Below are 18,711 nucleotides of genomic sequence, written 5' to 3' on the forward strand. Positions count from 1 at the left end.
CGGCAAGTGGTGATGGCAGCCGCAAGTGATGCTTGGGCGACGACGAGAGAGGTCTCTGGACTTTGGAAGGGGCGGGATAAGAAAGCGATGGGAGAGAAGATCAGAAGGGCGGGCGCAGTAGCAGGAACAGGACAGGATGAGCCTGAGCCTGAGCCTGAAGCCTCAAGGGAGGGTAGGCGCCTAGGCGGTGTGCCCGCTGCTGCTAGTGAGAGCGACAGTGAGGTGATCCTTTTATCCTCTTGTCTTTTCATGGCTGCGTTCCTTTTTTCCCCATCCGGAGGCTGGAGACGATAGTACTCTGTACTACCACCACTACCAGCATCTAGCGAGGACTTTGTTGGGAAGAAGCGCAGGGTTCAACGATTCGAATCACGCTCACTTCATATACATCACTTCAACATATTTGATATTTCTAGTGCTTTTCTTCAAATGGCCAAATGATTATTTTTGTTTTTTAGTATTTTTCGTCGATTAATGGAACGCATAGGAATTTCGTTTTCGGCAATCCTGGTGATAAAAACAAAGTAGTAACAAGAAACACCCACCAACAAAATTGTCAGTCACTTAAATTCTTTTAAAAATGTCTCAGTTAGATTAAGAAAATCTCTTCGACATTTTAGAACTTCTAATAAATACAAATAGTTGGCATACATTGGCAAATAAAAAACAGCATAGAAATGTTGGAACTCATGTAACGTATGGATACTTTGGATTGCATTGATCCAAATGCATCCATATGGTTCTAGATTTGCGATCGACCCAGTTTCTTAGCCCAATGTTCATTCACGAATCTTGAGTTTAAAGTTTTCCTAGGATCATGCCGGACTTCGGTATGCATTCAATCCATTCCCGGCCATTTCTACTGTTTTACCATCAACATACCGCGGCACCACTAGTGGTATTATTACCTAACCTAATTTCGGAATCGATTAGAATTTTTGCTTTTCCTCACAATTTTAGTTGCTCTGTTTGTTCAAAACTTTTGCTCGGTTTTCTTTCTAAAATGGTTGCTCATCTTTTCAAACTAAAAAGGCATGAGAGCGGCGCGCCGCTAGCAACTCTCTAAACTTTTGAAGAAAGAAAGGACTAGAGGTGTTCCTGATCTTCTTCCTTCCATCCTTCACTAACATTTTTGTCCAATGCCTTTTTCTATATTCTTTGAAACAAACTTTTCAAGAAATTTTCGTTCAAACCTCTGGTTGATATTTGTGTGAAAGGTTTTTATTCGGATCACCATAAGCATCTGGTCAAGTACCGGATTAGCAAAGCCGCCACAATCTCGCGGGACTGCATGCACAGATGACAGATGCTCGCACGCAGCTGCGCCCTGCGGTCGTGACCAGCGCGCGCTGCCAGGAGGCGGCGGTCACAGAACAGCTGGGGCGGCGAACACGGGCGAACAGGGGCAGGCCCAGGCCCGCAGGTGTGGGAGCCGCCGCCCCACCGCACCGCGGGCAGGCGCTGCCAGCTTTCGGCCCGACGGCGTCAATCTCACACGGCAAGGCACGCGGCGGGGGCCGGGCGCGGCGCGTTCCGGGAGGTTCTCTCTTTCGCGAGGCGTGCGGCCTCGCGTATTCGTGGTGCCGGTGCCGCCGGGTGCCCCGCCGTGCGCTTCGGTTCTTGCACCCGGGGCCCGCTGCCCGAGAAGATACGCAGGTACCCGTCGCGGAGATTCGCCGAAGCGTGCGGCGTGGGCGCCTGGGCGACGCTGATGATCCGCTGGGCTGGACGGAGGGGGGGAGGACCCGGTTCGCGGGTTCGGACTGGAGGAAAGGATGCTTCCTGCGTCCTGCGGACCTTGGCTTGGCGCACCATTTGGCTTGTGCTGCAAGGTGACATGCGTGGTCGCGGCCGGCACGCGCACGCACGTACGTGGCCATCACACCCCCCACCAGGATCGACCATAGATAGATCTACCGGTCGTGCGAGCATGTACAGCAGTCTTACGCTCCACCTGGAGAGACTGGAGGAGGGAGTACTTGGCTCGACCACGTGGTTGGCGGCTCCGGATATTAACGCGCGCCAGCACCGTATCTCACGCCCACGGCCCCTCATGTTCGCTGCGTGCGTGCCCGGCGAGGTACGGTACGGCTACGGCGCAACATTTTGACATGTGCGCCTGAGGCGACGCGCCGTCCCGTACGTCGACGACCACGCCGGGGACCTCGAGATCAACATGCTGATGGCAGATCCTGTGCCGACGAACAGTTATGGTTTTTGACCGGTGAGCCGGCTCTGGCCGCCTCCTGCAGCTGACCCCTCGAACAGCAGCATCGCGTTAAGTATTTGTCTCGGCACAGGTGAACAGGCGAAGAACCTCCTGCTAGGCTACTACCGCGTGCAGTTATCGACGCAATCTTCCGTCCAGATTTCGCGCCCGGTTCTCCCGACGGACCGGTCGAACGGACTCGGGGTTTGGGCGATCGATCGGTGCCATATACCCCCCACCACGGCGGCAGGAGGACGGACGAGCCACTGCCTCCATGTCCATCTCCAGTTCTGAACACATGACCCGCACGGGCTACGGGCTCGCTCATGATGCCGGCGCCGCCATACGCTGCGGGCTCACGCACGCGCGCGGCGGCGGCGACGAGTCGGAGCGCCCGCCAGGCCAGCAGCAACGGAGCACGAGGCATCATGACGGCCTCCCCGACGGACCCGGGCTGGAGCCTGGAACGCCGAACGCAATCATCGCCAGGGGTCGCCATGTCCGCCGGGTCGCCGTGCACGGCCGGCAGACACACGCGGTGCAGGCGCAGGCGCAGAGCGCGAACCCGTCCAACCCTGCATCATGAATGCCGGCCGGCCACCGGCGACGGGCGCGCGATCGACAGGCCAGATCTCGGCACCATCCCGTGCCCGTCCATCAACCCACACCGCACCACACGGCGCCAGCGCCGTGGGGGATTTAATTAGCTTATCAGAAGACTGGCCGCTGGCCGGCGGCCGCGCCCGTGCCCCCACACCGGCCTATCGCGTCTGCGGCTGCGCCCATGCCGCAGGCCTACCCGCGCCCGGCCGCGTAGACTGCTGGTCGATAGCTTGGCCAGGCCAGGAGGCCGTGGCGTGGCGCGACCTGGCATTTACGCACGGCCAAACTTTAGTGCGAGCTGCTTGCAGTTGCAGCCTGCAGCAGGGAGCAGCTGCTGCTGCTGGGAGCTGGCGCGCAGGGGAGGGGAGGGGCAGACTGGCACCACAGTGCACGGCCTTTGGAGTTGCATTTGTTGACCCTGACCTCAGCAGCCTGGTCTGGCCGTTTGGGTGTGGTGTGCCACACACACATGACACAGCGGCGCAGGTATCTCTTGGCCAGGTTTTGCTAGCCAGGCGCCCAGGCCAACAAGAGGAGTCTACGCACAGCCTACGCAGAATCACAGATCACGGCCAACAACAGATACGGATATTTCACCATGCATCATAGACTATAAGAAGAAGAAATTAAATCAAAATGTTTTTTCAATGGGACAAGAGAACGAGGGCAGGCACTAGCAGTTAGCGAGGCCTACAAGAGGAGTCTACTACGCAGAATCACAATTCTCAGTCTCTCACAGTCGCAGTCAAAAGTGTTTTTCTTAATGGCTCATAGTAAGGAATGAATCCCTAGGAGACATATGCATAGCTTCTCCGCTTGGAAGTACAAGACACACAAAAGGTTTGCTGTTGTTCGACACAGGGACTAGAGATTTCTGCATGCAAACATATTGGGTTCAAATGACTTCATGAAAGGCAAGCAAAAAGAGGTCCAAGGATAAAATTGGAGGATAAAGCCAAGGTTCACCAAGTGGCTTTTTTATGTGGTTGCCTGATTGGTGCTCCATGTTTGACTTATTCTCTGATAGGAAACGAGAGCATATCTACGCTTTTAGTGAGGTTTGACTCCCTTGTTTTGCTAGTGTACAATGTTGTTGTGCCTCTCCCTCTAGAACAGACTGCAGATGTAACACAAGCGCTACAGAGGATCCTCAGATGTCACTAAATAGACCATTGAACATTCCCACAAAATGACCTAAAACAGCTAATAGGGGACACAGATGACATAAACAGCCGAGGACACGGCCTGAACCGTAAATGAAATCAGGCCCAGGAAAGTCCTCAGCAGATGGGTGGGGCTCAATAGAGCATACATGCTGTCCAGCAAATACTGCCCAAATAGTCAGGGCAACGGGCTCAATAGACAGACCCTAAAAGAAAAGAAAGAATAAGAAAGATGGGTGTTAGAGTTTTGAAGTGAAATGCATCGAAATGAAAGAATAAGGTCTTCCTCACTAGACTTCGGCCTGCTTCAGTACGGTTGAGCAGGCCAGATACGGTCAGCGGTCAGCCCAGCTAGTTAAGATTTCACTGATGGGCTGACATTGATGGTCCTCTTTCTTATCCAGAAGACATGCGGAACCCTAAAATTGAAGGTCGTGAGTCATGACGGTATCAGAGAAGTATGCGGCCTCTTTGGGGTGATTAATCCATGGCATCTAGTGCAAATCCCTTGAACCGTGCAAAGCCGTGCAAAATACTGATTTTTTTTCACCGAAAATTTCAAGAAAAGAGGAGCCAGATGGTGTTCGACATGTTCAGAGCCTGCCAAACCTGTATAATCCAGCCGTTTACAAAACGACAGAGAAAAGACGATAGTGACAAAACGGGCACCACAGTATTTTTGTCACTGCTCTCTGAATCTGTCTTTTCTTTCTCCCGATTTGCGCAAGGTTGGATCATCAAATCTGGTGAAGACACAGAACTAGCCGAACACTACTCCCATTTTCTTAACTTTCTGGTAAAAAAAAGAATTTTGCCCGACCTTAACAGGTGAGACCTTTGCCACAGGTACCAAACCATTAAGCCCATGAAGCAAGACACACATCCTTTTATGAACCACCCCACCCCCTTTTTTAATTGCAATGGTGTAATCATATACATGAAAGAATAATTAATATTTCTCTACAAACCCAAGCCCCCCCTGCCAGTAAAATGCCTGGAAAATCCTCTCCCTAGTTGACCTTCTAAGGAAAAGGCCGCCCCTGTATACCTACGCTGTTCTGTTAACTTACAGCTTCTACCAAAACTACGATTTCGACTACTACTGCTACCGTGTTGTTTACCTTGGTCAGTGTAGAAGGATGGGTTCTCCCCACCATCTTCCAAAACCCCTCTGCCAACCTGAAGCCTGTGTTGGTTCTGTCGCGCAAACTCACCTGCCGGATCCATGTCATGGCCTGAGGAGCTAGGGTTGCAGCTAGACCTTTGCCGCAAGTAGCTCAGCTCGTCTTCCTCAGGTATGACTGATGAGCTCACTGGGTGCATATGATCCGAGGTTCCAAATATGTAGTCATACTCCATGCTAGCCAAGTTCCTGCTGCTGTTAGTGCTATTGCTGCTGAGAGTGCTGCTTGACCCTGCATCAGAGTTGCTGAACAGTGAGGAGCTGTCGCTTCGACTAAAGCCTGGTACCTGGTACGACCATGCGTCGGATGCTTCCAATGTGTATGTGTGGTTGTGCACTGCATGATCCTTGCACAACTCTCCACCTTGGTGCATGCTCAAGTAACTGCCTCCCAAAGGAGTGGATCCTGAATCTGCCATCTGCTTGGGTTTCTTAGCATGCGATGCATCTTGTTTAAACATTGCTTTCCTAACAGACTCTGGGACACGCGGTGAACACCTGATTGAGTTAACATAACATAATTTTAGGATAATCAACAGAATAAATATGACCATGTGCAGCATTACTACGTTATTAATAAGTGAGAGTGGCACCATGTTTACCTTGCATAAAGCAGCATGTATGCACATTTTGACAGGACCTTTTTGAGAGAAACAGGTTTCACCTACAGACAACATTACAGGCTATTGAGCCGGGAAAAATAGTTCAAGTGGCACATGTAACCAGGCATGTAGCCTTGTTCAAAACAAAATGAGACAAAATCAATCAGGATTCCAATACAAGGTCAGTCTTTCACTGAATATTCAAAAACTAATGCCAGATAAAGAAATTACTAAAAGAAAAAAAATGATCTATGCTATAACATGGTATCACTTTAAATTCTTCCACTATGTAACACACTGTACTAGGCAGGTTCAACGTATTATTTACCTTGCTATCGTCCATCTCGTGCCACTTCCCCTGAGGATCCTTCACATAACATACATAATGACCAGAGATGGTTGTATTCATGACATCATGATGGACAACCACAGCATACAAGCTGTACACAGGGCTATAATCATCTGTTTTGCACATGAATTGGGACAAATTCAAGTGCTCTGGGAACTTGACATCCTTGCTGATCTTACCAAAAACACCAGACTGTCCAAAGAGAAAGGATTTGAATTAAATGTGAACACTATGCTGCTATATAAATTTGTTCCAAACCCAACACAGGAAAATATCAACCTAGATATACAGAAACGAATTTCCTGATAGCACATGGTACATTAGAGTAAGGAAATAGCCTAAGATTGTTAATGGTACCTGATATCTTTTCAGTGCGATTGTCAGAATATTTGGCGCCTCTGATATTGTCAACTTCTTTTTGGCACGCTCATAAGACATGCATCTGATGAGAGTACATAAGTTCAAGAAGATAGGTACGTAGAAGCAAAAGAAGGATCGATTCAGGTATTGTTAGGCCAATGATTAGACAAGTAGCATTGCTAAGTAATGCATTCATTTCTCGTATAAACATTATGTAATGATTCCAAGTGATCACCAAACTGAAGTCCTACAACAAGTGAAGTTGCTACAAGTTTAGAAACTGACAATACTTTAGTTGAAGATCAGTTGCTGATTTAAGGTTCTTGATTTAGCATTTTAGCTCAAGTTTCCTTGACTATGCAAGGTGGTATATGCAAGTGCACAAAGCATGTAGATAAGATAAACCATAATAGGAAAAAGAAAACTGAACCGACCTGCTACAATGGTATCTATTATCACCATCTAAAACTTCTGAAGATGTGAACCGACGAAGTGCACCTTCAAGGGTATTGACATCCCCATCTATTTCAACAGTTAAATCCAAAATACGTTCAGACTGTGCTGAACTGACCTGGCACTTTGCGCATATTATCTAGGGGGAAAAAGGAAATGATTATTTATAAATATGCATTTTCATGAAAAATCCAATACTGCCACTAGAAGTCTGTAGGACATGGAAAGGCTATGTGTTCTGCGCGAAGATAACCTTAGATTGTAGATAGCCCCCAAATATTAACTGTACCAGAGTTGATTCTTCAGCTAGCTTATGGACACCATTTTTCTTTGCTTCCTTCATGCTAGCAGATTGCATAGTATCAATTGCATACCTGTTAAAGTTATAACTCATCAATTTTATGAAAACACTATTCCTAGTGGGAAGATTTTACTAAATATATAGACACATTCAACAAAACCAATTATTAGGGATGCTGTTCTGGATCAAGTTTATGCTACCAACAAACAAGCAAATAACTCTTCTTTTATTCATGTTCCAGTTTAAATAGATCAATCAGCAGAAGGACCAATGACACATGTGGGACAATTGTGTTGTCATAAGATAACGAGGGTACCTATGAATGTGCAAAAGAAACTTTCATGACATTTGGCCTACAGAATGCAATGAATGTAAAGTGCTGCATAAAAAACAAATATGGGCATCAATGTATCACACCATTCCATCCCAGCAGAGAGCTCCCTCAATTGTTATGGAAGTTTCACAATTGCATCTATTCCAGAAGGGCCCATCATCGCATGGTTAGATCAGTTTGCAGTTTACAATCAACAGGGTATTTTCCTTACCTACTGCCCCACTTAAGAACTAATGCCATCTGGCCCTGTCTCCTTCAGAATGCCACTTTGTCATGGGCATTCATGATTACTGTGGAGTATAGGAAAACACCACACAGCCTTTGGGAGGGGTGACCTTTCATATATATAGCCAATATGGCTTGGTGTACGAGTACAAATACATATACACGTATCATGGCTATACATACTCTAATAATTACTTTGTCAAACAGGATAACCTTGTATAACATGTCCGCAGGGCAAACACTGAATATCCACACGTGTGAACACAGACTAGCATAGCAGTGTTGACACCATAAGAACTAACCCAAAAAAATCAGTAAGTTGGGTTCAGTTGTTATTCTGTTGCAATGTACAGTAAAATGGTAGTGTTGTTCATAAGGTGTTCAATTAAGTTTTCAACTGTTCATATAAATATCTGAAAAGAACAGCGATAGTTCTTAGCATCTTGACTAGTGTACTAACTAACTCAGACAAAAAACATGTTAGAAAAACAGCAGGTGCAAAGCTTTGACATGGGGTATTCATCAGTGCTTCATAATTTCACCTATGGTTGCATATAGTCAGATACTAAATTATAGGGAAGAAAATTAAGATAAAGAGTTTCCTTTTCCAAAGGCAACAAAGTATGCTGATAAGGAATATATTACCTATAGTTTGAAAAATAGCCCTAGACAATATTCTCAGTCACAATGATATCATATGTCTTGCATGAATGCATGACCAAAAAAATTGATAATAAAAAATAGGTGTGTAATATTTCCTATTCAAAGGTAACAAGAGTATATTGAGTACGAATGCATCAGAAACAGTTTGGAATGATACCCCTCAACAGTAGCTCAGTCACAGTAATAACATAATATTTCCATGTGTTTTCAAGAAACAGGTACACAATCATCAATGTTATGCAAAACATCATCAGTATACTGAGTATAACTTGATCAGCCATCACTAGTTCCATGCACATGGATGCTGACTATATGACCGAGGAAGTTAAGAAGTGGAAAGAAAAATTCTCACCTTAGAAATTCGTGAGCATCTTCTTCTCTACCCTGGCCAAAGCTAGTCCCAATCTCATTCAGATGAGATAGTATTCCAGTAGGTGATACTGGAGCATTTCCACGCTTGCCCTCTGTCAGGACCTTTTCCAACTCACACATGAAGCACCATTCCTTTTTGGAACCTAGAAAATAAAAAAATGCTACATTATTAACAAAAGAAATACAAAAATTCAACAAAGAAAATATAGGTTGAGTGTAAATTACAATTTCGTGAATGATATCCTTCCAAAAGATAGGCTGTAAGTGGTCGGGTAAATGCCAAACACTGAAGAACAGCATTTGCATAGCAGCTGCAAAAGACACAAAGATAGGGAGGTTAGCAAAGAGAATAGTATTAAGTGTCACACTCAGATTCGACAAATTACTCCCAATTAATAAAGTGACCTAACATGTTTAACAATAAATTGGTTACTGTAATATATTTGTTACTATGACATGGTAAAACAATATAATCTTGTTAAACATAATGCAAACAGTATACAATATCCTGAGAAGCCACACACAGTTAAGTTTTTTTTTTTGGACAACAAAATTTTTAATCAACACAAGGGAAAACCAAGATAAAGTGCCCATTGCAGCTGCCTAGGAACGTGTCCACCATTAGTGTCATGCAGAACACATGTTGTGATTATGAATCCCCAGACCCTCTGCTCCTTGGGCTCATGTCTCATCATTGAGGTAGTATTTTTTGTCCAAATGAAAACAACTTGAGTGTCATTCAAAACAAGGAAACAGACAAGTAGGCATACATACAATGAAAAAAATTAAGCTTGGGAAATGGGTGTTTTCGCTTTAAACTAATCATTGCTGACACGTCATTTCAAACACCTAATCGTTTCCCCCCTCATTCCATGTGGATAGTTTGATTTGCATCGGTGCTTGACGTTGCCAAATGTGATCTGAACCATCCTTGTGAAACAGTTTGAATGAAAGCGTTGACATTTGTAAATTGTAATTCACTAGCTCCCATGGTTTGGGATTCAATAGGATAATACTAGTATGGCAGCCAACGTGCACCATACAGCTTGCCAGGCACTGGACAATTCACAATTAGTAGAATGGAGAACTACCATCATTGTACAATATACTATGTGGAACAAATTAATGCTGAATCTTTTAAACCTTCTCCAACCTAATTATTTATCCATGCTATAGTGGAGAATTCACTGCTGCAAATAAAACTACATTAAGATAACATCAAATTCATAAAACCATATGCATGGTGATGCAGCATACAAGGAAACTCATGTATTACTGATTAATGTTGAGAGCCCTATCCAGCCTAGCCTGTTTACAACCCTACGTATTTAATGCATTTGAAGTACCACCAGGTTAACTATGTTCCCACAAAGTTATGCTATACAAATGCTAATGAGCTCCATTCCTAATGCAATGAGAATCAATCAAAACCTAGAAAAGTGAAAACAATGGTATTAATTGCATTTTAAAGATGACAATACCACCTCATTTGTTTATTCTCATGTGTATTGATGTGAATCCCAGTCTATATAAAATAAAATGCATATTCAGTCAATACATAAAGCATATCAATGAACTAAGTAAAGGAAAAGTATGACAGTATGAAGCAGTGATAAAATGGACTTAACACATCAGCATGGTTCATTAATTGTTCGGGGAAACATAGCTCATAAATTCTACCATTCATACTTTAATAGAAGAAGCGAATTAAATAGTTGCCAAGCATGATTTAAGGAAATGTTACAGAAGTATGTACAGATATTAACAATCTCCAAATGAAACCATGTTGGATATACTTGATAGAAGTGCATGAATGTTCACTGCCATATAGCATACGCTTCCTGTATGCAATAATGTTGTGGACGCTTTTACCGGCAAGTCGTATTCACGCAGGAACAGGAGGCAATAGGCGTCAGGCTGGTAGCTTTTAATCGTATTTAGTTAGGATTTGGTTTGTTAGTTAAACAATAATTAGAGTTTATTAGTTGGTTTGTTAGGGCCGGCTCTACTTAAAGAGACCAGCAGGCTTTTGTCGAGGCAAGCAAGAAGTAGAAGAGTTTCTTAGAGCCTCCAGCGTGAGGGCGAGCTCTCATCTACCTCCTTGCTAATCCTGTCATCAGATCAATAATATAGCCATATCAAATAATAAGGGATCCATTAATCAATTACCTATTGCCAAGGTTGCATAGACCAAAAGGATGCAGTTCCAACTTCTCGAAGTTGTAGAGCTCGATGAAGTGTTTGTATGGAAAAAGTGCCTGACAAGTTAGGATAGCCATCAGGCAATATGATTGTATAGCAGTATATGTTACTTCCTCCATTCGAAATTGTAGGTCATTTTAGTTTTATGCTATGTCAAACTTCTCTAACTTTGACCAAGTATATAGAAAAATGTAATGATGTCTACAGTACCAAATAAATGTACATAAAAACATATCTCATAATGGGTTTTAAGAAATTAATTTGATGCTGTAGATGTTACTGCATTTTTTCCATAAACTTGGTCAAAGTTGGAGAGGTTTGACTTAGGACAAAACTAAAATGACCTACATTTTGGAACCGAGGGAGTTTTGATTAACTGAGGTACCCAGTTCTATTTACCAATTCTGTTGGATAATGCCTCACAACTTTTGAAGTTGTTTGTTGTCTGGCATATTTCTTTTCTATTGATGGATTATTTGGCACCACTCCTGTAATATCTGGCCTTGCACATAAACCAGGCGAGTTATCTCCCCTTTTAGATGGGTTGCATGATAAACCATCTTCACTACTGTGAGTGGAAGAAACTTTGTCAACAGCTGAAATGCATGGCAAGTTTCTAGAGCTTTCATGGTTATCTGTTCCAGGAGCTTGCTTGTTGGATTGCTCCAATTCTCTCTCCAACTCAGTATGCTGGTCATGAGTAGTGAGATAATTTTTTTCATGAACAGCAGTGTCATTAACTTTGCTAGCTTTACTTGTAGTCGTAAGCCTTGAGCAATCAACAGATTCTGCCTTCCCAGTAAACTGAGAATGTTCCGCAGAGGCCTCTGCTGTATTCGATGGCTTATCAGAGGGCATATCCTTGAGCTCTACTCGAGCCACCACATTCTCTGGTGTACCATCTCGTGTGGCACCAAGACCTGGTGGATGGCATTCATCTCTGTGTCCTTTTCTCCAGTGATCTATTTGGCATTTGAAGGTGCTGCAATCAACAAGAAGGAAGTTACTTTTTTCCAGCCTCTGAAGGAAGGAAGTTACTAAAGTAAAACAATCATACGATAGAGCTGTCTAGTTCCACACATAATAAGGGACTACGGACATTACCCTCTTGAATAAAGGATCTTAGAAGTGATGTCATACAATGCATGTTACATTATAAAAGAGGGATGCATGCGATTTGTGAAACAAAAGTCTTAGTGCCTTGATACGGAGGAAGTCATGGACTAAGTCACAGAATTGGTTTCAGGAACAGAAGCTACTGGGTCCGGAGAAATCCTTTAAATATCTTCTTCTTCAGTTTTCATGTTTCAAGTTCCTGGCTATAGTTTCAATAAGAAAACTGTTAATATAAGCAACACAGCTCAAGGATGAGAATAATTTGTGCATGCACTAATCAAAGAATTTGTGAACATAAATTGCCTTCACCTTATAGCAACACATTAAATCCAACATCATGTGATAAAACCGATGCTTCATTTCATATGCTCCTAAGTACATTTTTCTTGATTAAAGATGCATACGATGAAAAAATAAATATAAACACGACTCTTAAGACATTAGCAGCCCGTGAATTTGTTCCACATCTCTATTTCATTGAAAGGGTAATAAAGTGGAAAACGAGGTCTCCGTTGAAAAGGAGGGTCCAAAAAGACCTCACAGATTCAACTTTATTATTTGATATATTGCCAATTGCGTAGTTGACATTGGCTAAAATATGAGGAATGGACCCTCCACATCACATAGACGTATTGCCAAACAAAAGCTGGAAGCATACTTAGGTCTCAGTTATTTTCATTTGCCTAATATGAAGGGGACATGAAACTACCTGCATAGCCAGATTGTCCATACTAAATCCTATCGAACCCCATATTGTAGTACTCATCAATGCAACATAAACAGAAGAAAAGCTATTCCTAGTAACTGACTTTCACGGTATGAACGCCCCATTTTACAGACTGGCTGAAATGTCGGGCACATAAATGTACAATGATTAGACCATCTGTCTAGCGTGACACCCTAAGATGAATAATCTGCTAATCAATAAATCAAGACATTGCTCTGTGTGTGTGTCGGGCAGGGGGGGGGGGGGTCCCTCACAGTTTTTCTTCAAAAAAAGAATAAATCAAGCCATTAATCTTCCAATGCATGCAGTACATCTTCAGTGTTTACAATTTTGAAAGAGAATCATTTCTAGTGAAGCACATACCTTGCAAAGGAACTAATGTTTGTACAGGCAACACAACTCAATGATGAGAATAATTTGTGCATGCACTAATCTCTATTGGGAACTTGTGAACATAAATTACCTAGGATTCACCTTATAGTAACACATTAATTGGTGGAATTCTGCTCCTCAAGAATATAGTAACACAAACATAACCTGAGAAAATCAATGCTTCATTTGATATGCTCCTAAACCTTTTCTTGAATAAAGATGCACACAACAAAAAATTTATTTTTAAAAAAAATGCAACTCTTAAGAGACTAAGGACCCATGCATTTGTTTCACATCTCCTTTTCAGGCAGTTGGAGAAGTAAAGTAGCATGCAAGGTGATATAGAAGTGGAAGACAAGGTCTTTCCACACTTATAATTGGACAAATTGACAGTTGAGGTTGGCTAAAATTTATGGAATGGGCCCTCCAAATCACATAGATGTCTTGCCAAACAAAATCTGATGGCATAATCGAAGATTGTCTCTCCATACTTCATTTCCCAAATATGAAAGAGGCATGCAACTATCTAGGCATAACTCAAATTCCCCATGCTACATCCTCTGCGCAACCCCATAGTGTTGAAGTATAGATCAATGCAGCAGAGAATCACACAAAAGGCAATCTAGATTTCCTAGCAACTAACTTTCAAATATTAACTCTGTTTTATAGAATGGATGAATTATTGAACTTGAATCAGTAAATATATAATCAAATGAAACCACCTGTCCAGCATAAAATTCCTAACTATGAGAACTGCTACATCAACAAATCAAGCAAAAAAAAAACCACTAAGGCATGCCAGTTCTAAGGTAACTTTTATCTGAAAGCAGCATCCACGCTCAAAGCTAATGCCAGTACTAGGGTAATTTGAAATGAAGTAACTGATGAAACTATATGTAACGAAATTGTAACACAAGTATCAGAGAGGCAATGCTGGTCCGGACCACTCCTTGTTGAGCAGATAACTGAAGGAACAATAAGCAGTCGGGGGGTAAGCCACTAGCCTGACACGCTTGGGACCAAAAACGATCAGGGGGAACAAACAATTCACACTGTAAGTCTACTGGCACTGTACTAACTACTAACACCTAGAAAGCACCAAATCGGTAGCATCCCAGGCTCCCAGCTCAGTACTGAAAATATCACACGCCCGTCGCACAATGCAGCAACATAATCGGCACGAATCGAAAAGGAGGAAAGAAGAGCAGGACGGGGAGCTCACTGACCAGTAGTTGACGCTCTTGCATCGCTTGCACCGGAACGTCGTCGGCCTGGCGCACATCGCGCAGACGCCCTTCCCCGCCGGAGGGGAGGCCGCCGCCGCCGCAGCAGCAGCAGCAGGCACCGCCACCTCATCCTCCGCCTCCTTCGGCGCGGGGGCCGCCTCCGGCGCCGCCCACAGCGGGGGCGCCTCGGGGACGTCGGACGCGCGCACGAACACGCCGCCGTACTGGCCGTAGCAGTAGGCCTCCTCCCTCTCGGCGATCTCGACCTCCTCCGCCGCCTGCCACGCGAGGCGGCGCACCTCCTCCCGCCGCGCCTCCGCGCGCTGCAGCCAGCCGCTCGCCGCCATGCCCAGCGCCATGAGCGCGACGGCGACCACCAGCGCCACCGCCGCCGACACCTCCATCCCCCCCGCGCGAGCACGGGCCGCCTCTCGACCCGCTAGCCGCCGAACCCCGCACGCTGCCGCTGGCGCCGGATCCCGGCCGCGCGCAGCTGCAACCTTACCCGCGCGCGCCGCCGGCCGAGCGGGGGGGGGGGGGGGGGGGAATGCGGGGGGGAGCGATTTAGGGTTCGGCGGGGCGCCTCCCCCCGCCCCCCCTTATGACTGCCTCGCCGAGTAGTAACGGAAGGCGCGGAAGGCTCCGGAAGGCGGCGAGGGGGGAGGGCTGCCGCGCGTCGGCGTCCGTTTCCGGGGGCGCGCGCTGCCCAGAGAGAGCGTGGCGTGAGGTGGGGGTTGGGCAAACGCGAGAGGGAGTAGCCGCGCGCACAGCCAGCCCAGTGGCGAGTGGTGCGGTAGTAACGGCTGTTTTTCCCCCTTTCGGCGCGTCGCGGAGCGAGCGAGCGCCACAGCGGGTGGAGCGAGACGAGAGACGAGAGCGGCGGATATGCTTCCCTCGCTCGGCGAAGACCGCACGAGGCGGAGCGCGCGGATATGCTTCCCTCGCGGCCGCTGCGGGCCGTCCGATGGCGAGGGGACGGCGGGAGGGGCCGCGGGAAACTGTGGTGGAGAGGTGGCTGCCCGCGCTGGCCGTTGGTTCCCGGGTTCGCTCGACCGGCAGAGCTCCCCGGTTGATGCTGTATTAGGCTGACTCCAACGGGTGGCAGCATTTGGGCCATCCATCCCGGAGTTTGCCTGCCCCGTAAATTTTACATTGCCATCGATGGACCTGCTGTTTCCAACGGAGCAGCTAAAATAGCTGGAGACGTTGGCCCAGGCTGGTTCGCGCCACGGAAAGGAAAAGTGCCGCGCTAGTAGGTGGAAGGCGGGGGTGGGGGGCGCGGCGGCAAGGCGGCAGGGGCGCCGGGGGGGGTGCGGGGGCGGCGGCGGCGGAGGAGGAGCTCCGCCTCGAGGAGGGGACGCGGCGGAGGTGGAGGGGACGCGGCGGCGGCGGGCTTCGGGCGGGGCCGGGCGGCGGGGGTGGGGGGGCGCAGGGGCGCGACGTCGGGGGCAGGGGCGGGGCCGGCGGCAAGGCGGCAGGGGCGCGGGGGGGGGGGGGGTGCGGGCGCGGCGGCGGAGGAGGAGCTCCGCCTCGGGGAGGGGACGCGGCGGGGGTGGGGGGGGCGCAGGGGCGCGACGTCGGGGGCAGGGGCGGGGCCGGCGGCAAGGCGGCAGGGGCGCGGGGGGGGGGGGGGTGTGCGGGCGCGGCGGCGGAGGAGGAGCTCCGCCTCGGGGAGGGGACGCGGCGGAGGTGGAGGGGACGCGGCGGCGGCGGGCTTCGGGCGGGGGCCGGGCGGCGGGGGTGGGGGGGCGCAGGGGCGCGACGTCGGGCGGAAGGCGGCGGGGGCAGGGGCGGGGCCGGCGGCAAGACGGGGGGCGGGCGGTGGCGGGCTCCGGGCTGCGGGGGCAGGGGCGCGGGGGTGGGGGGAGGGGGGCGGGGCCGGTGCGCGGCCGCGGGCGGGCGGCGGCGGGGGTGGGGGAGGGGGCCAGGGGCGCGGCGGCGGACTTCGGGCGGCGGGGGCAGGGTAGCGGAGGCGAAACCGATGGAGACGGAGGGGGAGCGGGACGGGGAGAAGGAAGCTACCGTGCTGCCGTTGGTAGGAGTGGGCCCAACACTGATCGCTAGCGGCCACAGTACCATCCAGTTTTGCTGCTTCTCCCTCCTGCCGCTATTTTGGCTGGCTCAAATGGCTCGCCCGTTGGAACACCCATCCGAGAGCTACAGTACCCGCGTGGGAGCCATTTTTGCTTTACCTGCCCGGATGGCTGCTCCGTTGGAGTCAGCCTTAGGGATGCAGGAGTGGAATTGGCAGCCACTCTACTCCAAAAAGCAAGATAATTTGCAGTCGTTTAACGCTCCGAATAAAGTAGTGTCAGGATTAGCAGAGGTTTAATTCACTGCTACTAATGTGAGGTATCCGTCTAAGATTTGAGGAATCGAAGGAGGATGCGTTGGAATGGTCATCCACGCTTATGGTTGGATACGTGTCAATAACTCCGTCGAGCAATAAAGGGGTGGTAGTGTGAGGACTTGCAATCCCGCGTCATGTTCAATGTGTGGTTGCGTGATGAGTTTTTTTTTTTTGTGAAACTTGAGATTATCTGAACTACTTCTCGCTCGGTGGACGTTTCCTGGGATGAAGAAAATCACAGCGGATTCAACTATTCATCGACTTGGTATTTAGCTTTGAAAACTTCATCTTTTTTTGCCTTTTTTTAAAAAAAAATTGCGGAAGGGGCTGGAAATATGTAGCCTTTAAAACGGCCAGTGGTAAGCGTCGCTTCCTTGGTGCCATCCGTCATGCACGGCTACGAAGCTTCCCTCGTCGCTTGCTGTCACGTTGTGTGCTTGATCCTACGTAATACTCCTGCCGGTCTTGCTCCGGGTCCGGAGGCCGGGCCCCACAGTGACCAACTTCCCATACTGGTCTGAGTCGTGGCTTCCTACCATCTTGTGCCCTTACCATTGTTACTTTGTTAGCCGGTGTAATTTGGTGTACCACACATCCATCCGGATCAAGACGCTAGCGTTCGATGGCTGGCCTAGAGCATTTCTCGAAAAAATAGACAGAGGAAAGAACCAAAATATTAATGTGCATATGGTTTAACATCTTATATATTACGGTTGTTATCTGCCATGATGTTAAGCATACCTTGTATAAGGCACCCGTCATCCAATTGTCTAATCTAGGGCAGAAGAGAAGGTATTCGCGCGTGGTAGTTTATAAGCATATTATAGTTGGTGTGTCAATATCTTTGTAGGCGCGACATTAGCATGGCTTTTGCAGGGTTTCTCTCACTTTATCCACCAAAGGTTACCGGCCCCTCCTGAATCTTGATGGCCTTTGTACCTTTTCCATTGAGGGCGATGTGGGAATCGAATGAGAGGTATTATATTGCTATCGAAAAGGAGTTCGGCCTTCCATCAAGATCAGCAAAATATGATGGGGATAGTGTGCTTTGGAAATTAATCAATGGAGTTTTGTGGGGGGCCTTTGTTCTTGTTTGTTGTAGAATGTTTTTTCTCTCCTAGTTGAACTTGGCAAAGAAGAATTTGTTGCGGTTGGGTTTGACATTATTGTTCATCGGTTGTTGGCGTGTGCTTTTGTATTTGAGTAAAATATACCACCGATCCTTGAACTTAGCTCGTAGTGTCATCTAGGTCCCCAAACTTTCAAAATGCACATTCAGATCCTGAAACTTGCTTATTGTGTCACGTAAAGTCCTAATCGCCATTCATTTTTAAGTTATAAAGCAGAAGTATTTTTGCTAATGTGGAGCTTACATGTGGCCTAAAATTTCTTTTTGAATTTTTGTGCTCAACTCTTATATTTTGAAATTTTCTCCAAAATTTTATGTCCGAATTTTTTTTCCAATGTTTCCTCCTAAATTTATGTTTTCTATTTTCTACTTTTTTTACAATTTTTTATCATATGAGTTCTATTTTCTACGATTTTTCATACTGATCTTCTGTATTTGAACAAGTAAATTTGTTATGATTTTTTATATATATTTTGTATATAATTTCTTATTTGAATAAATTATATAACTTTTGTTTTAGCTTAAGCAACTGTAATTTGAACCTCTCACGTGATACAATTAGTAAGTTTGAGGAGTCAAAAGTTAGGGGATCAGGATGACACTCCGAGCTAAGTTAAGATCCGGCGGTGTATTTTACTCTTTGTATTTTGTCTAATCGATCAGCCGAGAGCTGACAGTTCTGATAGACGAATTTAAACTACTACATGCGTTGTCAGGTTGTCCGTTGCATTTGGCGGGAAAGATAGCATTTTATACTACTGACAGTTCTATT

At 46.8% G+C, this 18,711-nt stretch overlaps 1 protein-coding gene across 1 annotated transcript; it reads right to left on the reverse strand.

Moving 5' to 3' along the window:
- Positions 1 to 4,860: 4,860 nt before the first annotated feature.
- LOC112883058 (ubiquitin carboxyl-terminal hydrolase 17-like) lies at positions 4,861 to 15,324 on the reverse strand. Its single transcript, XM_025948278.1, has 11 exons — positions 14,461 to 15,324; positions 11,419 to 12,001; positions 10,987 to 11,075; positions 9,043 to 9,128; positions 8,798 to 8,960; positions 7,176 to 7,296; positions 6,904 to 7,061; positions 6,467 to 6,551; positions 6,089 to 6,301; positions 5,761 to 5,822; positions 4,861 to 5,656 (listed from the first exon to the last, which is right to left on the reverse strand). The coding sequence occupies exons 1-11, from the start codon at positions 14,862 to 14,864 to the stop codon at positions 4,936 to 4,938; spliced, it is 2,685 nt and encodes an 894-aa protein (XP_025804063.1). The 5' UTR covers positions 14,865 to 15,324; the 3' UTR covers positions 4,861 to 4,935.
- Positions 15,325 to 18,711: the final 3,387 nt, after the last annotated feature.

Source organism: Panicum hallii, chromosome 2 (genome assembly GCF_002211085.1).
Source record: "Panicum hallii strain FIL2 chromosome 2, PHallii_v3.1, whole genome shotgun sequence".
Lineage (NCBI taxonomy): Eukaryota > Viridiplantae > Streptophyta > Magnoliopsida > Poales > Poaceae > Panicum > Panicum hallii.

Excerpts from the sequence above, each read along its gene's own strand:
- LOC112883058 (XM_025948278.1), bottom strand. The coding sequence starts at position 14,864 with ATGGAGGTGTCGGCGGCGGTGGCGCTGGTGGTCGCCGTCGCGCTCATG. Across the intron at positions 7,062-7,175 it reads GGGGCTATCTACAATCTAAG|ATAATATGCGCAAAGTGCCA; the intron begins GTTATCTTCGCG and ends TTTTCCCCCTAG. Across the intron at positions 5,823-6,088 it reads ACGAGATGGACGATAGCAAG|GTGAAACCTGTTTCTCTCAA; the intron begins GTAAATAATACG and ends TGTTGTCTGTAG.